Below are 27,659 nucleotides of genomic sequence, written 5' to 3' on the forward strand. Positions count from 1 at the left end.
TTTCAGCCATTTTCCGTTTGTTAAACCTCTCCCTGTGTGGGCTCCCTATTTGGGCGGTCAATATCACAGCAAGTTAACAAAAGAAACATTTGAGCTTTACTCACGAATGCCAATAAACATTCAAATGGCCAATGTCTCCAGTAAATTAAACAAATCCTTTATATCAATCTCATTCCAAACAAAATCTAACAAAATTGCGTAGATCTTGACTTTCTGAAGCTTCATAATTAATCCAGTTGTACAAAGTTCAATACTCACACCGATCACAACAAATGCCAAGAAGCAGGAACGGACTACAAAGAGAAGGTCCTCAAATGGGTCAAAGGACTTCGATTACATCCTGTCTTCTCTTTTCCGTGGGGCACAGGTGATGATCTCATCAACTCTGAGGATCATCTCAGCAGCCTCAGTGGCGGAGAGCAACACGGCCTGCTTGACTTTGAAAGATTCGCTTATCCCAAGCTCTGCCATATCTCCCACCTATGAAGGAGCCCAAAGATTCAAGTAAACGGGCATTAACTACAAACTGGTAAGAAAGGGCATATGTTGACAACTGCATTGAGGAACAGAGATACAACCAAGACTAGCAACTTAGTAACCAAGATGCAGGACCATGATTAGCAAATTAGTAACAGAGAGCAATATGCCAATTGACAATGCATTGGAGGTTACATATGCATAATGCATTACTTACAGATCCAGAGATGACATCAATCCCAGCAGTGCTTCCTTCCTTATGGTGCTCTGCTCGGAGCCGTGCAACCAACTCAGCACTGTCCAAACCAGCATTGTCAGCAATGGTAGTTGGAATGGCTATGAGTGCCCGCGAGAAGGCTTCAATGGCATGAGATTTCTTCCCAGGAGTCTTACGGGCTAGCTCATCAACCGCCTTTGCCATGACCATCTCAGGCCATCCACCACCAAGCAAAACCCTGCTGTCGTTTACTGTCTGAGACAACACACACAAGGCATCATGCAGAGATCTTTCAGCTTCATCAAGCACATGGTTGCTGCCCAAAAAGAAAAAAAAAAAAAAAAAAACATCAAGTTCTGCACCCGAATAAGTGATGAAAAGCAGGCACTGAGAATTACTGAAAAAGCAACAAGGTTGGCAAGAAACCATGTGACCTCCAAGCCTAGCAAGCCCACACGTCCAATCAAATTTCTAGTATAGCACGCTGACCAGCAATGGGTGTGATTGCATGTAAATATCATTATAGTCAATACTTAATTGCCATATAAGTCCCTAAAAACGCACAAATTGACATGCAATAATACTTGGCCACACATTTACAACAAGAAGATACAATCCAATGACCAAATTTCACCAATTAATCCTAGTAGTTGTTACATAAAGCATATAGGAAAACCATGCCAAATTATTTAACTGAATTGGCTTACAGCCCAATGGATACTACAAAATGGGTGTATCCTTCAAAGAACTTTCATCCCTACTTAACATGGATAGCTTAAATTGGTAAGCCATTGAAACTGCACTTGAGTTTCTTTATAACCAATCAAAGATAATCTCTACCCTCAAAAACAGCAGTGAGAAAGAAATTTACAGATCAATTGATGGCAAAGGCCCCAGAAATTAGTTTAGTTGACAATTAATAATGTTCATGAGGTTCAATCTTCAGCTGGAAGCAACTAATGAAATGAGTAGCCCTCAAAACTGGACCAGCCTTGCTGCCAATCAACATGTATGACATACACTTGGAGATGAAAAAATATTAGCCGCCAACGGTATGCAAGGATCATAATTAAAGACAAGGAATGCATACCTAGCCCCCCTCAGCACTATTGTGCATGCCTGACCCATTTCAACACCTGAGAAGTGTATCAACTTGTCCTCCCCAATCATAATTTCTTCAATCAGCTTACAATGCCCAAGTTTAACCGATTCTGGATTGTCAAATGTTGATGCAATCTCACCTCCAGTAACTAGCGCCAGGCGCTCAATCCCATCAAAATCAGCATGCTCAATTGCAAGTATTCCAGCATCAGCAAAGAGTTCCTCAGGAAAATTGTAGATCAACTGTCTGTTAATGAAGCAATTAATTCCATGAGCTATAATCTTTTTAACTTTCTCCCTCATCTTTTCCTTCTCAGCCCCTTCAATTTCAGCAACCCTAGACATTGAATCAACACGAACACGAGCACCATAGATTTTTACTTTATCCGTGTCCATTGCAGTATTTGCTACCAAGATCTTTGCATTTTCAATCCGTTTTGGTTGACCTATACCAATTTTCTTGTCCAGAATGAATCTGCCAAAAGTTAATACCAGAATTAAACATGAAAACACACATTAAAACAGCCTCAAAATATCACTAACAAGAAAACTGGTCAAGAAAAAGGAGAACTGCACCTATGGTGGGCTGCCAGCAGAAGGAGAGAATAAAAGATTTTGACATGTGAATTCTGATTTAGTCCCTAAAAGCAGAACTTAGAGAGACAAAGCTCAAAAATTATTTTGGCAATTTCTCCACAAAACAGATTCCTCTTTCACTATACATAGAGTGGGCCTTCAGCCTACCGCTTTGAATTGAATTTTATAGGTCAATGCCTGACCCAAAGGGTTGGAAATATTGTTATTCTCCTTTTTCTAGTTCATCTCACAGCAGAACATAACCAATTCAATCTGATGAAACCTTAAATATGCAAATTTTAAACTTCAAAATAGATCAAGCCTTTTCTGAGTTCCAGGCTTTCTCAACAACTATTATGAGAGTTCAGCAGGGAGCTCATATGCAATTGCGAGCATGTTTCCTTATAATCAGTATATGCAGTTGTAAACATATCGAAAGGAAAATAAATAAACAAACAGAAATTCAAGGCAATACATGGACTAGAAGTATCTAACAATGCCAAAGCAGGCATAAAGGAAGGAACAAAATTAACCAAAACCTTAGCAAAAGAAGACAAGCCCCCTTGTTATATTAGACATGCAAACCAATGCTAGCTAAGTATACCATACACAGTGAATTTTTAAGTTTGACGCCCACCCTTCATCTAAAAATGAATCTTTTAGTGATCCTCCAGGCTTCTTAATAATCTGAATGGCCTCCAAGTTTGTGCTTCCCTGGAATTTTCAGGAAAATGATAAGTGCACATAACAAAAAGGAAAAACATTACAAGATGTGATAAGGAATGAGCAGAGAGGGTCTATCGGAGTAAAAAGAAAGAATAATAGAGGGGCAAGGAAATACATGCTTGATGCAAATGACAACTATGATAGAGAACATCTAAAACATCAGACAAAATGCTCCCCCAAATAAAAATACTGTTGCTCAGGAGGTCAGTACATCAGCAGATACAAGACAGAAGCTGCTTATAAAGGATACCAATTTTGTTGTGTGGGGTAAAGGCCTATTCGTTTTGGATGACCAAACAACTCTTCCATTCAAAGGTGAGTTCGACTGTGAACTTGACCTTAACTTGTATGGATGGGTGAATAACAAGGTTATGCATCGGCTACTGAAAGTTCAACATTTGGCATTACTAGACAGAGATACCACTTTGGAGAGTTGTTTTGCAGCACATTGGCCACCAAATAAAGGATTCAGCACCCATGCCCTCCATCTGACCAGGAGGCTTCTCAGATTCAAGACAGAAATTCACAGGGAAAATGTTCACAATGTTTTAATTTAACATGAGTTAAAATGCTTATCAGTAACTAGAACCAGACTTGTCACAATCAGCTTAAATGTGAACATGTTTGGATGTTAAAATGCTTATCAGTAACTAGAATCAGACTTGGTCACAATCAGCCTAAAGGTGAACATGTTTGGATGTTAAAATGCTTATCAGTAACTAGAATCAGACTTGGTCACAATCAGCCTAAAGGTGAACATGTTCGGATGTTAAAATGCTTATCAGTAACTAGAATCAGACTTGGTCACAATCAGCCTAAAGGTGAACATGTTTGGGGTGCTTTCCGCATATCCTGTACATTGAACAACTGCTTGATTTGATCTTAGATAGAAACTATGGGATCATGAAAATCAGATTGGAATTCTTTTTTCCTTGAAAGAAAAACTACTATCAGATGAGACAAAAATGAAAAAAACTGAAGCATGAATTTACATTCAGATACTTCAATAAACCTCAACCTATACCAAACTGGAGTAAGTCTAAAGTGCACATGCGATAAGAGCTCATATCCAGTCTCCTGTAGTTCCTTCTCTTATTTAATTCATTATTTATTTATAAATACATCAAATTAGTGAAAATACGTGTTAGCAAGCAAAGACACATCATAACTTCATTAGAATGCAACTCACAACATCTTCTCCCAACTAAAACTAGAAGCTTATTTCTGTGACAGATATGTCAATAAACCTCAGCCTATACCAAAGTGGCTCATGTCTACATTCCGTGAGCAAACAAGACATGGTGAGGTCAAAGTGCACATTCAAAGAGAGCTTATAATCCAGTCTTCCGTAGTTCTTTTTCTTTTTATTCATCCATTATTTATTTATAAGTTCATCAAATTTGTCTAAAACCGTGTTAACAAAAATGAACAATAAATTGGATGATATGGACAAAAATAAAAACAATAAAGGTTTCAACCCAAGAAAAAACATCATAACTTCATTAGACTGCAACTTACAACATCTTCTCCCAACTAAAACAACCACTAGCTTATGGTGTAGGAAACTACTCACCTTTAGCCTCACAACAGCATCAACAGCCAATGCGGCAAAATGAACCTTGTCCTGGGAGAGTATTTTGGAACTCAAAGTAGTCATTGCAATTTTCATCAGGTCTGCCTTGAATTTATCTGCATTATACAATAATTTAAAGCATACAACAAATAAAAGGCTTAGGATGCTGAAGATAAAGAAGTCATGGGCATGAAAAGTAGGAAAATCACTAGCCAAAAACAACAACAATCACATGTCTTAATCCTAGGTAGGGTTGGGTAAATAAATTCTAGACTTCCATGCATCTTTATCCATGACTACATCCTCCATAAGGTCATTATATTTTATGTCATGTCTTAAGAGTTTCCCACCTAGTTTTTTTTTTTGGCATTCCTCCCCTCCTTTGCTACAAATTTCCTCCATTTCATCCACTCACCTCACAAGTGCTTCTAAAGATTTTCTTCTCATGTATCCAAACCATCTTAATCCTGAGATGCTACTCCAACCTTATTATGTATAATTTCATTTCTTATTTTGCCTTTTTTCTTATGTGGTAGTAGATCCATTGTAAAATTCTCATCTCAGTAACACTCAGTTTGCATATGTTGCCATTTATCTACCCAACATTCTAAGCCATACAACAATGATAATCCTATAGCTGTTCATAAAGCTTCCCTTCATCCTTAAAGGGATCTCATGATCATGTAAAATGTTGAACACGCCTCTCCACTTTAATCATCATGCCTTGATTTTATAAAGAACTTAATCCATAATCGTCCCTTCAGAAAATAAAAATAAAAAACAAATGCAGAAGAATTGCATATAAAATAAAAGGATCTTCATCTAAGAAACTGTCATCCAAAATTGATGTTAACCTTGATATATAGTTATGTTTCAGTTGGCAATAGTCTATTCGAAACATATGGATGATATAATGTTTGGTTTATCAAGTTATAATAGATCACCAGATTTGCGACGCGATAAAGCATTGATCAAGTGCTGCTACAACCTAAGGTTAAGTATAGGCAAATAGTGGACTTTGTTGCCATCAAGCAAGGAAAATCAAGACCATGGAGTGACTAAACTTCAGAAAAAATTCAACAGAGCTCCTTGGCTAAGATACACTGGTGAAGTACCTCATTTGCATCTGACATGTACCATGGGGCCTTGACATTGTAAAACTCAGTTTTCAAAATGAATGTCAAAGAGAGAGAATTTTGTATCTCCTGACAGCAACAGAGACGGTCTCAAGAGATAGGAATTGCAGATATTTGAAGTTATCAACAAAGAAACTGTATACAGACTGGTCTGTGTCACGACCTAAGCCTGACAAATGGTCTTCTTCTCAATCCGATATGAATTAGGAAGGCGCAGAACAGAGAGAACAAGAACTGAAAGCAGAATTTAGAATGAGAGAGAGAGTTGAGGAGAGAAGATAGAATTGTCTTTAATTTTCTGGATAACCCCATCCACGAAGGATGGTGGGGATTTATACAAGGCGTAGGAGGAGTGGATTCCCCAGTTGAGGTGGATTCTACATCCTTCTACAGTTGTAACAACCTGCCACTCCCTCTAACCTCTTGCACATGGCTACAAACTAGAAATTACAGCAGTAAAAATTTTTAAAATAACATAAACCATAGCCCTACTTGTGACAATTTCCCCCTCCTTAACCAATTTATTGTCCTCAAGAAATGCTGAAGAGGCTGGCCGACCTTGGAAATTGCTTGAGCAGATTAGACAGGTACTAACAGATACTGCTATCTGTCGGGCTGTTTTGCCATTTTACCAGCATTTGTATAAGTGGGGCTCCTTGCTTGTATACAACCCTACTATCTATTATGGCCTCAAGCTCCACCGTCCTGTTGATCTCCTTAGGAAGGATAGGTAATGCAAGACTCACTGGTTGTGTGCCCACCAATTCCTTTAAGAGGGAAACGTGGAACACAAGGTGGATTTGTGATCCCTCTGGAAGTTGTAAGCGATAGGCTACCCTCCCAACCTTGGCCTCTATGGGAAATGGCCCATAATACTTGGGGTTGAGTTTGGACACCTGCCCTTGAGTAATGGACTTTAGATGAGAATACCTCAACCTCAAATACACCTCCTCCCCAACTGCAAACTCTCTCTCACTTCTCCTCCAGTCAGCGAATTGTTTCATCCTATTTTGAGTTGATACTAACTCCTTCTTCAACTGCTGTAATACCTTCTTCCTCTGCTGTAAATAGTTTTCAACTGTTGCCACAATAGTGCCTTCCCATATAGCTGGCAAAATGGGAGATTTGTACCCAAATAGGGCCTCAAATGGGGACATTTTGCGGGAGGTATGGTGGTTAGAGTTATACCACCATTGAGCTAAAAACAACCACTTGTGCCACCCCTTTGACTGTAGGAAGCAAATACACCTTAAGTAGGTTTCTAGGTTTTGGTTCACCCTTTCAGTTTGCCCATCGAATTAGGGGTGATAGGTTGTGGACATATTCAATTTGGTCCGCAAAGCCTTCATAAGGTCTTGCCACATCAAACTAGTAAAGATCCTATCACGATCTGAAATGATAGACTTAGGGGTCCCATGTAATTTCACCACTTGATCCAAGAAGACCCTAGCCACCTCTTGAGCTGTATAGGGATGAGTCAACCCTATAAAGTAGGCAAATTTTGTTAGCCGATCAACAACCACCAATATACTGTCCTTACTCTCTGATTTTGGCAAACCTTCAATGAAATCCATGAACACACTAGTCCATGCTTGGTTAGGGATAGGTAGAGGTTGCAATAGCCCCAGGTAAGCCACTATTTCAGACTTACTCCTCTTGTAGGTGTCACAAAATAACACAAACTCCTTTACTTTTGCCTTCAACTTGGGCCAATGAAACAATTGCCTAACCCGTAGATAGGTATTTTGAATTCCCGAATGCCCCCCCCCCCCCCCCCTCGACCACCCCAAAAAGGGAGACTCATGTAGGGCGTGCATTATTTTCTTCGTAAGACCTGCATTGTCCCCAATCACCATCCTGCCCTGATATCTCAAAATACCCTCCACCAGAGTGTATCCATCCACCTCATTGGATCCCACAACCAACTTTTCCAATAATTCCCTCACCTTCTCATCTCCTTCATAGTTGTTTACTACCTCTTGGCACCACTCAAGAACTACCATGGTTATAGTTGCTAAACTTCCTTCCTCATGGCACCTAGAGAGTGCATCTGCTGTTATATTTTGCTTGCCTTTTCTGTATTGTTTAACATAATCCAATCCCATCAGCTTGGCCATTCCCTTTTTTCTATAATTGAGTATGTAATTTTTGTTGTAACAGAAATTTCAAACTCTCGTGATCCGTCTTGATTATAAACCTACCTCCCCTTCCAAATAATATCTCCATTTTTCAACAACCATTAACACAACTAGAAACTCCTTCTCATATATGTTAAGCCCCATGTGTCTAGAGCTTAATGCCTAGCTTAGGAATGCTAATGGTCTTCCCTCTTGCATCAATACTACCCCAATTCTTGTCCCACAAGCATCTATTTCCAAAACAAAGGGTTTGTTGAAATCAGGCAACCCTATGATAGGCACCCAGCTCATAGCCCCTTTTAACCTTTCAAAAGCTTCCTCTGCCTCTTGCCCCCAATTAAAACTTTCCTTCTTTAAGAGCTTTGTCAAGGGTTTACTGATAACCCAATAATCCTTCACAAAACAACAATAGTACTCGATTAGCCCAAGAAACCCCCTCAAAGCCTTCACCGTAGTGGGTTTGGACCAAGCCACTATGGCTTCCACCTTCCTTGGGTCTGTGCTGACCCCATCCCCTTAAATTAAGTTCCACCTTCCTTGGGTTTGTGCTGACCCCATCCCTTAAATTAAGTGCCCCAAATACTCCACCTAACCTTGACCAAAAGCACACTTACTCCTCTTGATAAAGAGCTAGTTAGATCTAAGGACCTCAAATATGGTTCTTAGGTGAGCCAAGTGTTGGTCATTGGTGGGGTTGTAGATGAGTATATCAACAAAGAATATAAGTACAAATTTTCGAAGATAAGGCTCAAAAATTCTGTTCATAGGGGACTGAAAAATGGCTGGGGCATTGGTGAGTCCAAATGGCATCACCAAAAATTCAAAGTGTTCATGGTGTGTTCTAAAGGCTGTCTTAGCTATATCCTCGAGCATTATCCTGATTTGGTGATAACCTGAGCGTAGGTTGAGTTTAGAAAAGAATTTGGCATGATGTAATTCATCCAAAAGGTCTTCCACCAAGGGTATAAGAAATTTGTCCTTGATGGTCATGGCATCAAGTTAGTGATAGTCCACACAAAAACACCATGATCCATCTTTTTTCTTAACTAATAGGGTTGGGGAAGCAAAAGGGCTTTGGCTGGATCTAATGGTTGATTGTTGTAGCATTTCCCTAACCACTTTCTCAATCTCTATCATTTGAATTGAGGGATAATGGGAGGATTTAATGTTGATAGGTTTAGCATTAGGTTTGAGGTTAATAGCATGGTCAAACATTTGAGTAGGAGGAAGGGTTGTAGGTTCAATGAAAAGATCCTCAAACTCTACCAACAATTTATCAATAAGGTCTAAATGATGTACCTAGTCATGCATTCCCTAGGGTGTGCTGACTGTTAAATAGAACTCTCCTTGCACTTCCTTGCTATCTTAGGCCTCCTCCATTGCCACAATAGAGAAGAATTGTGTCAACTAGTTCCATCTGCTTTTGAATACCCTTTGCAGCCTTCTCCCCGTGATCATTTTACAGGTTCCAACTTCTTTCCCTCCTGTTAAGGACATCTTCCTTCCTTCCTTTTTCAAAAGAAACCTCCATCCGATTAAAATCAAAATTGATGGGGCTTACCTCCTTCATCCAATCCACTCCAAGTACTACATCACAACCTCCTAGCTATAGGAGTCTTAGATTGGCTTCAAATTTCTCCCCCCGCATTCCCCAACAGAAGCAATTGCATGTTGATTTACTTACCACTCAATTTCCATTAGCCACTGTCACACTCAAGGGTAGGGTTCCTGTGAGTTGACACTTCAACCTCCTAGCTGCGCCTTCATCTAGAAAATTGTGGGTGCTCCCACTATCAATTAAGATCATAAGGCTGTAGCCCCTCACCTAACCTTCTACCTTGATAATTTTGTTATTGGCTATTCCCTTCAAGGCATGTATTGAAATCTCTCCATTGTCTTCCTCCCCTAATTCTTCTCATTCACCCTCTTCATCCTCCTGTAATTCTACATCCTCTCCTTCTAACAATAGGATTTGTCTTTTGCACTGGTGTCCAGGGTAACATTTATCCCCACACTGGTAGCATAAGCCAGCAAGTCTCCTCTGCTCAATCAATTTCCCTCCATGGGGTGTTGTGTTGTGGCCCAAGCTTGGTCCACCCACATTCTTCACCCCACTATTTCCCTTCAACAACTCCCGATTATAGCTTCTTCCCCCTTGGTTGAATGTTCCCTAAATCACCCCCTTCTGTTGTTGCCTTTGTTTCCTCATTAAAGCTTCCACCACCATCTCCTACAACCGGGCACTCTCAGATGCCTATTCTACTGTTCGGGGCCTCATCATTTTAACCATTGGTCTTAGCTCATTGCTAAGACCACTTATGAAACTTGACACAAAATAGGCCTCTGAAAGATAAGGATTATGGCTGATTATAAGAGATCTCAATTCCTCAAACCTTCATTGATAGGCCCCCACATCCCCAATTTGTCTCAGCTTGTTGAATTCTTCTATGATGTCCATCATGCTCCTTTCACCAAAAAATTCACACAATTTCTCAGAAAATTCCTCCCAAGTGTAGTCCCCTCTTACTCTAGTACACCACTGAAACCATGCATCCACTACATCGTTGAAGTATGTCGTGGCTAAGGATACTTTTTGGACCTTCGGGACGTTATACTAGTTGAACATCCTCTCAAATTTTCTTAACCACCATCTGGGATTAGTCCCCTCAAACACTGGGTTGTCCATCCAGAGCATGGGAAACCCTGGATGATGAGGGTGGTATGACCATCCCCACCCCTGTTCATTACTGCTTCTACTTCTTCCTCCGGATCCACCTCAATTTCAGAGGTCCCATTCCTATGATTCATCCTATTTCATTGTAAAATAGGATCAGTTCTCTCCCTAGGAGGAAAGGCGGGAGAAATCCTTACAGAATTCTGGTGAGTAAACATCACCATGAATTGTTGTAACTGTGCTCCCATCTCCTCTTGCATCTGCGAGAGAGCTCTGTCCAACCTCCATTCCAATCCTTCCATTGAATTCTCCAGCTTGCAATCCATCGCCATGATCGCCTCGTGATTCCGTGTAGAACCAACTCCAACTGATCGACTTTGTTCTGGAACTCTGTCATATTCAAGCAGAATTGTTGTAGCTACAACTCGAGATTTTTCATGCGAGTTCCCTACGCCATCGATCCGATTTCTAAAGAGTTATGGCTGAGAATCGAGCTTGACAATGGTCTTCTTCCCAATCCAATATGAATTAGGAAGGCGCAGAACAGAGAGAACAAGAACTGAAAGCAGAATTTAGAATAAAATATATATATATATATTTAGAGAGAGAGAGAATATAGAATTGTCTTTAATTTGCTAGATACCCCCATCCATGAAGGACATTGGGGATTTATACAAGGTGTAGGAGGAGTGGATTCCCCTACTGAGGTGGATTCTACATCCTTCTACGGTTGTAACAACCTGCCACTGCCTCTAACCCTTGCACATGGCTACAAACTAACTATAACAAAAATTACAACAGTAAAAAATTTTAAAATACCATAAATCATAGCCCTACTCGTGACAGTCGGCAATCTAAAGAACTAACCCTTGGGAACATACATGTATGAGTTTCATGGGGATGTTTAACCAAATGTAAGGGTCATTTGAGATGATGAATATCTAGAGAACTGCTTATGCAAAGTGTTGGTAATGTGCCATAATGCTAGATTTAGATGACATTTAAATGGGCAAATTTTTTTATGTATCTTTGTATTTAAATAAAATGGAAATTTTATCTTCATTCATGGCTCTCCAATTTTATATGAATAACTCTCTAAATTTCTTGTTGAAAATCTCATTCTTAAGTTGTTAAGAATATGATGTTGAGAATTTTCAATACGCGAAATTTTAAAGCGTTCCTAGTCCTTAGCTTTCTTGAATGAGGACTTTAAGCAAGCAAATATGAATTAGCACAAAAGTTTATTATTTTGATTAGTATGAGATACTAATGATAAAGGGTGGTAAGTCATATGCCACAAAGCATGGAATACTTATAGTAAACAAATGAGTGGTTGTTGGTCGAACAATGCACAGAACATGACGTTAATAACAAATCACATAGCTAAGAGAATTAATAATTTGTTATCAGTTACAATTGTGTAACTTATCCTTTAACTTGAAGCAACGTGGTCATCTTGTGCATTGGTATGTAAGATTCACAAGTGATATAGAATAATCCAATTGTGAGATGGAAATGTTCACTATGTGATCTCATTTAACTGATATACGAAGGTAGGTGTTTGCTAGACATGATTCATTATCTTTGTCGGGAGGTGAAGGTCCTATACAGTCTTATGTTGGTTTGTGATAGAAGAAGTTCTCAACCAAGGCACGAATAATTGAAAAGGAGTTTTCAATGTGTTATCTCATCACTCCAACTAATGTCTATCACATAAAACTGAGTTAGTGAGTTTATCAGTCCATGACTCTCAGTTAGTCGAGACATTAGTAATGGAAAGATTGAATTACATAGTAATCGTCAACAAATGGGTTCACTATGTATCAATTTCATTGTCATTTAAATTATCTTGAGATGTTGCTAGATATCACTCAAGATTGTCAGGATGTTTTGAGAAGATGGAGAGATTTTTAGAATAGAACGAAGAGTTTAAATGACAACAGCAGAATTTGATGTTTCCTAATTGCTATTTGGCAGTAAACCTAAAAAGTCAAACACCCAAAAGTGAAGTGACCAAAATAAGATATGTGCAATTTATATTGAGTTCTCGATACCATTAAGTGTCAATGGAAGGTCTTGTTGTCACTAAGAGTTAATGACAGTGTTACATGCAATAAAGCAAGAACCTTGTAGCATACAACACCAAATTGTTGATTGCTTCGAAATTGGATGACAATTTCTCAAAAGTTAAAACTATCGACTACTTGATGAATACTGCCGATAGTTTCTATTTGGAAAATAGTACATGGAAGCTTCAAGAGTCAATGAATTGACCACAAACTCCCTTACCACCTATAACCATCACATGCTTCATGGATGAAGTGTTGGAGATCACTGATTGGTCTTCTTTTTGTGCATAAAAATTGATAAAATACAAGAACAGAAGAAAGGAATGTGGTGGAAAATTTAACAGAGATTTTGTAGAAACTTGCTGCCTCCTCTCTGCTCATCTTGTTTCTTCTTGCTCTTTAAACTTCTTCTTTTCTCAATTTGCTCAAAGGTTGAGCTGATATTTAGTGATCAAGGACATAAAACCTAGTATAATCCTAGTGGTTTCAGCTAGCACAAAAGGAAGCTTCAACGATTTTGGAAGCTTGCTTGGTGTGGACCAACTAGGCCTTTCACATTTGAGAAGGAATAAGGTCAGCTTGTGAAGTGTTTACTACTTCATTCTTTAAATCCTTAAAGAGATATGTTACTGAATTGTTCAGCCTTTGCATTCAATGGATAATGTACATTGCTTAAATATCCAAGCTTTTCATATGATTTGTGTTTCATTTTGATGCATACATGTGATGTAAAATTAAAAAAAAAAATAAAAAAATCATACAACCATGTGAGATCCCCAACACAAAGATCTATGGAGACAATTTTTGGTTGATTATGTAGTTATGAAGAGCGGGCCAGATAGTAGTTTGATCAACCTTGCGAATTATCTTTATAACATTTAGTTGAGATTAGTGAATATGTTTCTATCAGGAACAAACCCATGGCTTTAACTACCCTATTGCTGTTGGGAAGCTTTCCATGCAAATTCTTGTTTTGGTTTACTGTGCTCCCAAGAATTCTTGAACCAGTTACATCTTGTGTTAATTAACTTAAACATACCAAGAGTTGCCAAATTCTAGGTCAAATTCATACATAAAATTATTTTCAGTCTAGAAGCTACAAGAGAAACAACATAAGAGAAAAGGATATTACATTCAATACAAGTTACCTGGATCCTCTTTATTATCCATCACATTCTGCAGCAAAGCATTACGAGCAGATTCAGCAGCCATCCGATAGCCTGAACAAAAAAGACAAAATAACATTTAACTTTAACATCAAACAGATTACATGCATTCACAAATAAAATAGAGGCATGCTGATCCAATTTATGCACAAAACAAGTATAGGATTCAGAGGCAAGCAGTAAGAAGAACTATTAACTTCAATCCAAGAGAACTGGTTGACATAGCTCAGACTTGAGATAGAGGATGCTAAATTAATTATAGTACAGTTGTAATACCCATATAATAATAATAATAATAAAGGGAGGTGTGCCTATGCTTATATAATATTTATGTTTGTTAACAGATACAAGACTACTTCAAGTTTTAATGAGTCAATAATGACAAATGAGGAGGGATCTGACAATCAGGCTCCAGGACACACTGACTCTAGGAAAATAGCCCGTGCCTTGGAAGGAGTCATTGCCTTCCTTCAAGAACAAAACCATAATCAAAATGGGGGACCAAGTTATGAGCAATTGAAAAAATATCAACCTCCTTTTAAGGGCAGTGCTGGTGCAGGACCTCCAGAAGCTGGAAGGTGGTTAAGGCAAAGAAATAAAATTTTCACCTAGCGGCGGTGCCCAGGTGATCAAAAAGTTAACCTAGCAGTTTTTATGCTAGAAGATGAAGCTAAACATTGGTGGAAGTTCACCCAGGAAGCATGTGCTACTAAACAAATTGAAATCACATGGAAAATATTCTAGGACCTATTTAATGAAAAATTCTTTCCCTCTTATTTGTGTTGGGCAAAACAAGAAGAATTTCTAAAACTTCAGCAGGATAAAAAGCAAACTGTAGCCAGTACAAAGCTCAATTTTGTGAACTGGCCTGATACGCACCCCAGCTAGTGGCAAATGAAGAGGAGAGAGCTTGAAGATTTCAACAGGGTCTGATGTAGTATTATCACCTTTTGGGTTGAAAATGTATGCAGAGGTAGTAGAAAAGATCTTACAAATTTGCATAGATGCTATATAGCAACTTTGGTGGTGTTGCATCACAAGGTTTTATTATTTTTTTAATATATATATGTATATATATGCAGAGAAATCATAAGAAGAGTAAGCAAACATATAAACACATGTAACTTACAAAAGAGTTGAGCACTTCCTTTATTTCCTGTTCCAATCGGCCTTCTCCAAGTTAAAACTCCTATTTATGGTGGTGAAATGTTCCTTCTAGAAGCTGCATTGAATGTGTTTTGTACTTTTTTTGGAGTGGTAGAGGATAAATTCACCAAGTGGCCTTTCCCTATGTGTTTCCTTCTTGGAATTTTTCTTCTTTTATATTTCTTTTTTTTCCATCCTTATCACTTTGCTTTTGTACTTACTGTACTATCTCTTTTGTTTTTTCAAACTTGGGACTTTAATATATTTATTGGTGAAGCATTATATATATATGTATACATATCTTTCCCCTTAATGTCACTATCATCAGGTATTCTTCAAGAAGGTTTTGTCTTTTCTCTTTACACAAATGTCTCAAATTCCCTTTGGTCATGCACACACGCAACACCCCACCCCGCCCCCAAAAAAAAAAACCACAGCAACCAACTCTATGTCATGAATAGGATAATTTTGTTCAGGTCTCTTGAGTTGTCTGGACTAGTAAGCTATGACCTTACCATGTTGCATTAAAACACATCACAAACCTATATAGGATGCATCGTAATGGTGTGCATGTAAGCATTACGTAAGGTCGAGATCCATGTTTCACCTCTCAATTTTGGAAGAGTTTGCAAAAGAGTTTGGGTACAAAGTAAAATTTCAACACAACCTACCATTTAAGAGCTTGCTCAATTGAATTTAAGGGAAATTGGGATGAACACTTGCCACTCAATACTCATGGAGTTTGCCTACAATAGCTTATATCATTCAAGCATTCAAATGGCTCCACATGAAGCTTTATACGTGTTATGACCCTAGGGTTTGGCTAGGGTTTAGGAAGGAAATTAGTAAGAGTGCGAGAAAGAAAGAAGAAAGAAAGGGAGGGAGAGAAAGAACATAACAGAAAGAATTGAGGGAGAAGAGAGAAAGCCGAGGGAGTGTTAGGAGAATTGAGAGAGGGAAATGGAATTCAATTATCATTTAAATGCTTTTATCTTGTAACTACTCCAACCTATTTATAGGCTTACAACTGAATATACTAACAGTTATAACAGAAAATACACCATGTAATTCATATGACTATTATATCCTTGGGGCCATGACAATCCCCACCCTTTCAAAAAATTCTTGTCCCCAAGAATTTACAGCTGTTGACCCTGTTCTTCAGCCAATTCTAGCCTTAACAATCTGGTTTCTTCTTTGCCTTTTCTTGTTCTTAGCTCTTATTTTCATTTTCTTTTGCCTTTCCATGTCTTTTTCTCAAAAAATAGCAGTACCATGATTTTTTCATTTTCTTTCGCCTTTCCATGTCTTTTTCTCAAAAAATAGCAGTACCATGATTTGTTGCAACTCCTATTTCAGCCATCCACCCATTCTTTGTTGCTCTCAAAATTAATCCCAATTGACCTATCACAACTTCCACCATATGCTCTGCAACAGTAGGGAGTAATCCAAACTGCTTTGCAGGCCAAAACCTGATTCGATGTTGCTGCTCTCCCACGGAAATATGAACAAGCAAAGCAGCAAGAGTCTTGTTTCTCTCCACAAAAAATTCCTCTAGCATCTTCCCAACATCTTCTCCTTCCCCATCTTTAGTAGAGGTGTCCTCAATTGGAGTATCTTTTTTTACCACCTGATTGTTTGTTTACGCCAAAAGCTCACTTTCAGCAAATTTTTCCTCTAGTGGAATCTCGATAGCTTCTTCAACAATTACCATTACTTCCTTGGCAGCCTGAATTGCCTGATCCAATTCAAGTTTTTCCTCATTCTTTGCAGCTACCATCCTTATTCTTAGGACCTTATCAGCCACATACTCTTCCTCAGCTGCAAGGATGCTATCACTGTCACAATCCTCCTCTTCCAGTGCTACTACATCAACCTCTGGCAAATATGAGCAGTGATCACCTTGTCCGATCTCTCTTCCTTGTCGAAATATTTAGTTACAATTGGCTGGTCCAACTCTAATTTTTCCTCAGATTCATGCTCGACATGATTTGTAGCCTTAGAAGCTTCTTCAATCGATTGGCTGGTCTCAATGGAATTGTTAGGTTGCAGCTCATGCTTTCTAAAAATGGCTTCCAAGGCTCATTCCTGGAACCTTGCCTTCTCGGCCGCTTGTTCCATGGTTGTAGGCATCATCATCTTGACCATTGACCTCAGTTCATCTTTCAACCCACTAATAAAATTGGAAACGAAGTACTTCTCTGTTAAGGCAGGTTGCAAAGTCAACATCAAGGACCTTAATTTTTCAAATCTAACTTGATAATTTGTCATCGATCCCTCCTGCCTCAATTTGTTGAACTCCTCAATCCCATCAATCATGTTCTGGATTTCCGGTTCCAAGGCCAGGAGTTCCTTTATCTCTAGCAGTCCATAGATTATAGGGAGGATACCATAGTTGGGCAAAATTGGATCAGCTACGGCTCAGGGAGGAAAATCTGATGGTAACTGGAATTGAGGTAGTGAAGACAGCATGTTTATAATGCTATTGATCTGCTGGCCATGTTGCTCCATCATCTCTCGATGCCTCTCCCATTCTCTTTGCATTCCTTTTTGAGAGGCAGCTAGATTCTCCCTCATGTTTTCTGTGCTGGCCACACTATCCCCCTAGCCATGGGTCACGACTTCCTGCATTACTTTCAATTCCTTAGCTTCAAAATTCCACCTCTCAAAATTATCAATAGCCTCAGAAAATCGACCTTCTATAGATCGTTATTCTACACAATCTTCCTTAATCTTTGATTTCGAAACAACCTCCAAAGTTCAACTATTGCTAAACAGCCTCCAATAATCACCTATTATTTCCAAACCTAGTTCAGCTACAAATTTGCCTCCCATATTGGTTGATTTTGCTGCAGCCTATAAAATCCCCCGGAATCAAGTCAGAATTTGCCTAGGACTCACCTCTCACTCAACTTCCAAATTTGAGTTGAGAATCACAATCGAAATCAAGGCAATTGAGAATCATTGCTTGCGGAATTCAAATCTGGATAGTTTCCGATCGCGCTGTCCTTCACACCTCGGTCACATGCAGTGACCTAGATCCAATTGCTTTGGAACAACAGCCGAAGTCACATGCAATGGCCGCACCTTCCTTCTCGCCTCGCTCAAGGCTAGGTTGCCTATTCTCTCGAATTCAATACCTCTAATCTACGATTGAATTGACGATCAAAGCCAACAATGGCACGAGGATTTATTCCTAGTAGTTGCCCTCCTGATTTGCTTCAATAGCTGAAGACTGCCCGACTCACAAGCCAGAATTTGCCTTCAAGGTTTGTCGATTATCGAACTTGCTTGCAACTAATCGCTATCTACCCACGATCAAAGTGAATTCACAATCGCCCAAGCCTGCTTCCACGGCGCGCCTTCATTTCTCGCTAGAATCAAAGGCAGGATCACGGTGGTTCAACGATCGCCCCAGTCAATGCCTTCTTCTCCACCCAATCACCGTCCAATGTCTCCGTAATCCCCATAATTTGCTGCTCCTAGAATCGCCTAACTAAATTACTGACGAAATTGGCCTTCCCATTCCACTGAACCTGCTTCGCTCTTCCACTTTGAGCAAGACTTACCGAAATTCGTGGTCGGACATCCTCCTCTTGCTTCACCTTCTAAGATAGAACCGATAGTTGCTTGCTCACTTAGTTACAATCGACCCTTGGTTCCTTCGAAATCAGATAGAAAATGTTGACCAATCTGATCCGTTGAAGCTCCTCAAGAGTTTGACTGTATCGTCGGAAATTCACAACTGAGGATTGATAGGCTTTGTTCGCCTTCAGTTCTGGGCCAACACACACCTCCTTGTGCGTCGGAATCAAATTCCGAGATTCAACCGGAAATCGGAATTGCCTGACCAAGTTGCCTTCAAATTCTGAACTAGAATTACAGCCAATAATTGATCGGAATTCACCAGCGGATCTCGATTTCAATCAATCCTTGTTTCCTTCCGACTTAGATCTGAAATGCGAACAAAATCGCTGCTCAAACTCACCTGAACTATCGATTTCCGCAATCACCTCTACCTCGTCTTCACGTCTAGAATTGATTGAAATCACAACTGAAGAACGACGGCTCTGATACCAAATATTACGACCCTAGGGTTTGGCTAGGATTTAGGAAGTAAATTGGTAAGAGCGCAAGAAAGAAAGAAAGGGAGGGAGAGAAAGAACAAAACAAAAAGAATTGAGGGAGAAGAGAGAAAGCCGAGGGAGAGTTAGGAGAATTGAGAGAGGCAAATGGAATTCAATTATCATTCAAAAGTTGTTATCTTCTAACTACTCCAGCTTATTTATAGGCTCACAACTGAATATGCTAACAGCTATAACATAAAATACAATCAAAATAAGAAACATATAATTCACATGACTATTATATCCTTGGGGCCACGACAATACGGAAGATGGTGTCAATCACCTGTATGATGGGTAGAGGTAGGGGAGTGACAACTGTTTAGACCAACACTTGTACAACAAACCACGAAAAAAAATAATAAGAGAAGACTTCAAACTGCCCAAAGTCGTCAAAAATCCTATGTCAACCTAAAAAGGCGAGAATTAGAATTTAAAACTGATGATTGAGTTTTTCTAAAAGTCTCCATGGAAAGGGATTCACAAAATAAAAAAGAGAGGAAAATTGAAACCCGTTATATTGGACCCTTCAAAATTATTGAGAAAATAGGAAGAGTGGCTTATTATAAATTGGCGCTACCCTAAGAAATGACAGGTATACACAACGTTTTCCATATATCACAATTAAGTATGCGTCTGACCCAATTCACATTTTACCTTGAGAAGTCCCAAAACTTCGAGAAAATCGAACTTACTTTGAATAATCAGTACAAGTTATGGATACCAAGGAACAAGTTCTATGAAATAAGAGGATTCCACTCGTTAAGGTATTATGGAAGAACCATCAAATTGCTAAAGCTACCTAGGAATGAGAAACAGAGATACGAGAAAAATACCCATACTTGTTCAGTTCAAACTAGTGAATATGTTATTTGCACTACAATTTCAAGGACAAAATTTGTTAAAGGGGAGGTGAATGTAATACCCAAATAATAATAATAATAAAGGAGAAGGGGGTGCATGACCATAACTAGCAAATCTTCTCAGGTGGAGTCATGAGGGGGTCAAAGGGAATTTGAGACATTTGTGTAAAGATATAATGATACACCAATAAATAAATTCAAGTCCAAATTTATATGCAGCAAGTACAAAAACAATGTGATAAGGAGAAAAAAATAAATATAAAAGAAGAAAAATTCCAAGAAGAAAACACATAGGGAAAGGCCAAGTGGTGAATTTATCCTCCACCACTCCAAAAAAGTCAAAACACATTTAATGCAACTTCTAAAAGGAACATTTAAGAAATATAAAATAACAAATTTAACTTAAAAAGGGCCAATTGGAACAAGAAGTAAAGAAAGTGCTCAATTGTTTTGTAACATACATGTGTTTATTTGTTTGCTTACTGTTTTGCTATGAGTTCTTTGTGTGTGCATACATACGTGAGTGTATAAATATATAATATAATAATAAAACCTTGTGATGCAACAGCATAGTTGCTATCTGGTATCAATGCAAATTTGTAAGATCTTTTCTTTGTGTCATGATATGCACATATGTATACAAACACACTTTGGGGCTGATCGATAACCTTAAAAGGGTAATAAATTTGTTATTTAACTCCCCCACACCATGGCACGGCGTTTGGGTAGTATAAGCTTGATTATTTTATATATGTTAATTGTTATCTTACTAAGTTTATATTAAAAATCACCTTGTTTGTTTTCCTTAGAATTTCTAGGTAATGTCCAACTCATCACACTCTAAGGACACTTGCTGGAAGACTTCCAAATAATAATTATATACAAGAGGTAAAATATATATATATATATATATTCTCATCCCATGTGTAGTATAGTAGAAGTAAGTGTTACATCTCATAATAATATTGTGTATCATATAAAATGGTTTCATTACTTTTCTTCCTTCGAGAAATTCTGACTTTTATACACGATTTTTCATTAAGATGCTAGCAAAACTAACTTAAGAAAAAAATATATATATACACACACACATACAAACATAAGATAATAAAATAAAATAAAACAAAACTTCTTTAATATTTTGGGCTATGACAACATTTATGGATGCAATTGAGCTTAGCTTTGTTCAGGCTCGACTCAATAGAAAAATATTAAGCTCGAGCTCGAGCTTAAGTTGACCTTAAAATTATGTTTGAGCTCAGTTCGCAAGTAACTTGTTTAGCTTTTAGCAAGCTGAGCTCGAGCTCGTAACAAGCTTTTGGCAAGCCAAGCAAGAGCTCGAACTAATGGTAGAGGCAGCAACGACAGTGGCAAATGCGATGACACTAACAGATGGCGGAGGTGACGAAGGACGACAAATGGCAAAGGCGAGAAAGGCGACGATGGCGGTGGAGAAGGATGGTGAAGTCAACAAAAGCGGCATAGAAGAAGGTGATTAGCAAGGTTGACGGCAAGGGAGATGAACAATGGTAGCAATGGCAAAGGTGAGGGAGACAGCTAAGATTCGAGAAAAATGGCTAGTGATATTCGAGAAAAATGGAGAAGCAAGGAAGAGAATTGGGATTAAACCCCAATCTCGTGTAGAGAAGGAAATTATTCCATCTCTGTGTCTGCCTCAAAGACAAAATTTCATCTTAGAGATAAAAATATTCCATCTCTAATGTTGTCTCTATTAAAAAATATATTTAAAGTTTAATAATTTTATGTTAAATAATATATTTATAAAATTATAAATAAATTTATTAATGTATTTATAAACAATCTTATTCACAAGCCTATTCATGAGTTTCTAATCGAATATGTTCACAAGCCCCTAATCAAGTATGTTCATGAGCTACTAATTAAACATGTTCATGAGTCTTAACAAGTCAAACTTTACTGTGCTCAAGCATAGTTGTTAAAGGCGCGCATAGGTGCAAGGCGCCTTAAGGCGCCAGTTCAGCGCCTTGCCTAAGCTAAGGCGAGGCGATTTCAGCGAGGCCCTCGCCTTGATGAGGCGCCAAGGCGAGAGGTGCGCCTCATGAAACTTAGGTTTTAATTAAAACCTAGGCAGCCCAATTCCTCCCCTTCTTCTCGATTCTAGCATGTATACATTACAACATATTTACATTTCTTTAGTTTAAGTAAATGTCCACATTTTCTTTTATTTATATTTTACCTTCCATTTACTTTAATACATAAATGTAAATAAGAAAGTACCCTCCATTTGGATTTAATAAAAATATCTAAAAAATCAAAATCTATAACAATAAAAAAATAGAATTTTGATTTTAGTACAAATTCAAGATTTAGCGATTTTACCACCCCCAAAATACATACCTACCATTTCTTGAAAAATTTATTAAAAATCATTTTAACAACAATGAATATTAGCTATCAAAATACCGGAAGATAGTTTTTCAAAATGAAAACATTTTCTTATATGTCTCCTTATAATGCGCTAATTTTTCAGAGTTAGAAAAATAGTATTTTTCAAAATGAAAACATTTTCTTGATTGTGAACTTGTAGTATTTATATGTTTGTTTAGAACTTTGCATGATGATTGGTATTTGTTTGAGTTTGAGACTTTAAGTTTGAACTTTGATGATGTTTCTAGTTTAGAATTTGCGTGATGAATGAATCAACTTTGATGCTGTTAGTTTAGAATTTGAAAATAATGAATCATTAATGATATGCATGTATTATTATTAATAATTTGATAGTTTTTTATGATTTTACAAGATTTTGAGTTTTTTTTTTTTTTTTCTAAAAGGTGCACTGTGCCTCGCTTCGCAAAGGCGCGCCTCGCCTCGTGCACCTCGCGCCTCAAGCTCTAGGACCCTTTGCGCCTCGTTGCGCCTCACTCCTTTCAGAACTATGAGCTCAAGTTTAGCTTATTTACAAATTGAGCTTCAAAGTTAGGCTTAAACTTGGCTTGTTTACCTTAACGAACGAACTTAAATGAGCTTTTATCGAGCTAAACGCCGAGCAACCAGTGTACAACTTGACTCATTTGCGATTCTAATACATTTAATTGATAAAAGTTGTCAAATTGTCTTGCATGATTAGGTAGAACTAAAATGCAATTTAAAACTAAAAGCACTTACTCATATAAGTTTAAAGCAGCAAATGTGTTTGAAACTTAAAGACCTAGTAATCATTATAAAACCAAGATAGAACCATCTAATTAACAAGATCCAAGAATGACAACACTGAAAGCCATAGAAATGAAAAACAAACAGAAGTAATCCTTCTTTGACTCTCACATTAAAAAACATAATTAAGGAACGAAATGCAAACAATCTTGAAGTACACTAGAAGTTTACATTATTTATTCTTAGCAAACTACCGTTTTTGCTAATTTTTTTCATTGATAAGTCTGACCATAGCAAAAGTACACCAAAAGCAAAAGAATAAGCACAGCTAGGTCCTGTATCTAAATATAGATGTAAAATGCATCTACCAGCAAGTTTCAAGAAGATTGGGAAATTATACAGAGGCCTCTTTCATCTTCCTTTTCCTTCTTCCATACAAGGTTTGCCCTGTTATGGCACCTCCCTTCTAATGATACTTTCACAAGTGAAGAAATGGAGACTGGGAAATCAGAACAATATCAATGAGGTGGGCTCGGAGATCAAGGTTCCAAGATCATATTTGAAAAAAACATAAAAAAAAAAAAAAAAATTGGTTTAAATAAATTTCATCAACCAAAAACAAGTTCTGGTAAGGTTAAATAAAAAAAATCAGGAATCAATTTACAAGCTAAACTACAACCATAGTTCCCAAAGGCATACCTGAGTCATGCCTAGGCTCAAGGCTCAGCTGAGGGCACGTTGCTCTCTAAGGTGCGCACCTAGGTGCTAAGGTCACAAAGAGGTACAAGTCACATGCCTTTTGATCCTATGTAATTTCTTTTAGTTTTTTAATGGACTTTCTAAAATCTAACCAATATATAACTAAAAAATTAAAAGATATTTAAGAAAACAACAAAACACCCCATTATTTAGCCAAATACTATTGGTTATTTGTTATTATGATTTTCTAAGTTTACAATTATCTCTTTATAGGTATATATTGAAAATAATAATGTACAACAATTTTTATCAAATTTTTTAAATGTGCACCTCACATCCAAAAGGCTCACACCTAGGCTCCAAGCGCTCTTGCTCCTTGAGCCTTTGACAACTATGACTACAACTTAGTTCTACCTATTCACTTTCACCCTTTTCCTAGAAGCATCAAACATTAATAAGAAGCCACGGGAGCTTGTTTCCAATAGTTAAGCAGAACCATCAAAGAAAGCCATACCAAAGCAGGGTCACACTTAGGTGAAGATGTTTAATCCAGCAACATATAACTTGAACGGACAGAAGCTAATGTTAGGTCAGACAGGAAAGCAAAGAAGAATATACATTGCTACTCGAGCATTTATAAAACTTTGCCGGATGAATGACAAAGAATGATGTTTGGTAAAAGTTTTGTGCACAAACTTAATTGACAGACAGTTTCCTTCCCCAACAGAGAACAGCCCAGTTAGGGTGAAAAATACTTAGTGAAGCTTAAACATACCTGAGATTATTGTCATCGGGTGAATCTTTACAGCTACCAACTTTTCTGCCTCCCTCAAAAGCTCCCCAGCCAAAACAACTACTGAGGTTGTCCCATCTCCAACTTCATCATCTTGAGCTTTTGAAATGTCTGCACCACAAATTAAGGATGACAAGTATTTTAAACAATAAACACCTTTACTGAATTTCACTACAGATGTAACCACTATTGTTACTGACTAGCCGAGTTCACTTTCATTTCACAAGTACACATACAGCACTGAAGAATTGCTTAAGAAATGTCCTCCATGAGCATAAACAATATTCATTTAGCAGCACCAAAATTCCATTAACTGAATTAAACAACAACTATCTCCTCAATCCAAAGCACAGGAAAGCAAGGTTACCAACAAGGACTTTAGCTGCAGGGTTATCAATATGAAGGGACTTCAAGATTGTAGCACCATCATTTGTGACAGTAACGTTGTGTCCCCTTCCTGTTGACTGTAAAATTTTATCCTGTAAAGAATGTGCATAATTGAGCAGCAGTGATTCATTTGAAGAATGATATGGAAACCGAGTATCAAAGTGAAATAAACTCTAATTCGCCAACAAACTTAGGCAAAAATAAGTTTACCATTCCCTTAGGCCCTAAGGTTGTCTTCACCAAGTCAGCAATTGCCATTGCGCCAACAAAGGATGCCTAAAACAAACAGATGGTAATTCTTATGCATTCATACAAGAAGCAAGTTAAAATTTGATTTATGTTTCAAAAGACGTAACTTAGCAAGCCAAAAGATACAACGGACAAGTGCTAATTCTCATATATCCATACAAGAAGCAAGTTAAAATTTGATTGAAATTTCATAAGGAAAGATTTAATTCAAACAATTGTTAACTCAAATAGTTAATCCAAAAAGCCTCACTCCTACCTGTTAAAAAAAAAAAGACAAACAAAACAAAAAACAGTAATAGAGTCCAAAATTGTAATTTGTAATACAATTAATTGAACTAGCATACAATAAACCTTATTGCCAACATGCAATACAAATCATTCAAAAGGTTCAGCATCCATTGCTGAGCCTGATAATGCAAACTTACCATTCTAGCTCGCTCACCCTTTTCTTCAGTGGCATCATCTTTGAGAATCCTCTCAATCTGAACATCACCCAGTCAAAAAAATAAGGACAATGCAAAAAACAGAGGGCAGGTTCTCAAAACGTGATGTGCCATTATATTATTGTCTCTAACATACCGGCATTTTAAACAAGTACAAGGAAAAGCTGCAGCTCAAGTCTTTCAACAATCTATATCTGGGGAAAAAATACAAAAACAAGTCAAGAAACATAGATCGAATATGACATACACCTTTTCATGTATTACTAGTAAATGCTCTCCCCATCAGATTTAATTACAATAAGAAAAATAAGCCAGCTTTAGATGTGTCAATTTTAGCGAATATAAGAGCATGGAGAGAAAAAACTAGAAGGGTAAGGAGAAAGTGAAACAAAATATCGTCTCTTCTTTTCTTTTCCTTTTTTCATCTTCTCGTTCGGGGATATAAAGGACTAAATAATAAGGTCAATATCATGAATTGAAAAGTGAGATCTTACGCATGATAATCACTACAATCAGATCATTTGTTCAAGCAACAACAACATATCAAGCAATCCCATGAGATGGGGTTAGCTAAAGATCATTCCTTCAAGAAAAATGAGAGAGAAAAAGAAAAAACTGCTTCTCCCAATGCGGCCCCTAATCTTCTTGTAACTTATAGCAATCTACTAGCAAATGGTAAGGGATACTATCATTAAGCTTTTTAGCTTTTTAAAGATAGTCTTCTATATTAGTTAAATGAATTCTATGAAGACTCTTGGGATTAGTGTCCTTGCGTGATCTTCTGCCGCTTGTGCCCTCGATTTCGGCATAGAAGATAAATCACAGGTAAAGACTTTAGCTCACTACGCAAGGCAAGGAATCAAATCCACGATTTACTAGTCCGAATCACAGCTTATCATGACCCAACCACTGGGCTTGTGTCGTAAGGGCAATTCTATGAAACTCTTGTGTAAAGATAATGTGGTTTTGAACAAAAAGTGTCTTAAATGGCTTATAGGGTCATTTAAGTCCTTTTAAGTAATATTAATTCTTACAGAATTACCCTGCTCCCCCTCCCAGAGCGAGGGCAGAGTTTCCAGCTCCACTCTGTACCAGGGGCATTGCCAAGAGGATCTGAAGGACGTTAAAAAAAGAAAAATCGAGAAAACTACCAGACACCCATAGAGACTCATAAACAGTAGTCATTGAAATTTCTGGCGATCCATATACGAGGCAATAAAATAAATACCCAAGAATCCTGTCAATATTTGCCCAAAAAGCTCTGAAAGACCGAAATGAAAGGGTTTCAGCTACCGAAACCCTAGAAATGAAGAACAAGAGAGAAACATTTGAATTCTAAAGGTCCAAAGAGCAGTGATAGAAAGAGAAGCTTTACCTAATCAACGGAGATTCAGACTTCTTCGATCCCGCCGAGTTGAAGTGCCGATATCAACCGAGGCAGCTTGTTAAGCTCGGGCAGAGGCAGTGAGAAATAATACGGTGCGGGCAGTAGGTATGTTGTTTACGAACCTTGTTCTTAAGAGAACGTTCGATTTGGCAAGCAAGCCGATTGGGCGGCCCAGATTATGCGAGGCTTGCACTTTAAACTTTCCCTCTTGAACCTGTCTCCAACAGCAATTAGATTTAGGGCGAAGCCCACCGAAGCCCAGTAAAACTAGAACCTTCGAGAGGACGGCGAGACCCTTCTAATGAGGGTGGTGTAGATTGTTAGAAGGAAATTTTTAATTTTAATTTTTAATTAAATTAATAATACTATTTAATTTTAATTTTAGATTATCTTACTCATACGTTCAAAAACGGGCATGCCATCTCAAATTAAAAATATTATAATGGGACTCATGTAGATAAATTAAAAAAATAAAGCTCAATACATAAGGATTTATAATCTATTAACAAACATGACACAGCTACTCCACTAAAATTTTAATATATTTTCTCTTTTAACTATTTTTTGTCACATTAAGTCC

At 37.8% G+C, this 27,659-nt stretch overlaps 1 protein-coding gene across 2 annotated transcripts; it reads right to left on the reverse strand.

The window, feature by feature from the left end:
* Positions 1-73: 73 nt before the first annotated feature.
* On the reverse strand, positions 74-27,259 carry LOC127807752 (T-complex protein 1 subunit beta). 2 transcript variants are annotated; one of them, XM_052345807.1, is made up of 12 exons: positions 27,068-27,259; positions 25,829-25,886; positions 25,675-25,731; positions 25,211-25,276; positions 24,981-25,092; positions 24,596-24,724; positions 13,836-13,907; positions 4,671-4,786; positions 3,009-3,085; positions 1,785-2,270; positions 695-1,010; positions 74-480 (listed from the first exon to the last, which is right to left on the reverse strand). In XM_052345807.1, exons 2-12 carry the CDS (start codon positions 25,832-25,834, stop codon positions 334-336), a joined length of 1,584 nt encoding a protein of 527 aa, XP_052201767.1. In that variant the 5' UTR covers positions 25,835-25,886; positions 27,068-27,259; the 3' UTR covers positions 74-333. The 2 variants fall into 2 exon arrangements, with proteins under 2 accessions (XP_052201767.1, XP_052201768.1); XM_052345808.1 differs by lacking the exon at positions 27,068-27,259 and adding an exon at positions 26,921-26,941.
* Between the last annotated feature and the right edge of the window lie 400 nt (positions 27,260-27,659).

This window comes from Diospyros lotus, chromosome 8, assembly GCF_014633365.1.
Source record: "Diospyros lotus cultivar Yz01 chromosome 8, ASM1463336v1, whole genome shotgun sequence".
In the NCBI taxonomy this organism is placed as follows: domain Eukaryota; kingdom Viridiplantae; phylum Streptophyta; class Magnoliopsida; order Ericales; family Ebenaceae; genus Diospyros; species Diospyros lotus.

What these genes read in the sequence shown, in the direction of transcription:
- LOC127807752 (XM_052345807.1), bottom strand. An exon ending in CCTTAGGGCCTAAGGGAATG is followed by an intron (nt 25,093 to 25,210) that starts GTAAACTTATTT and finishes CATTCTTTACAG; the next exon opens with GATAAAATTTTACAGTCAAC. An exon ending in TGCAGCTAAAGTCCTTGTTG is followed by an intron (nt 24,725 to 24,980) that starts GTAACCTTGCTT and finishes TTTGTGGTGCAG; the next exon opens with ACATTTCAAAAGCTCAAGAT.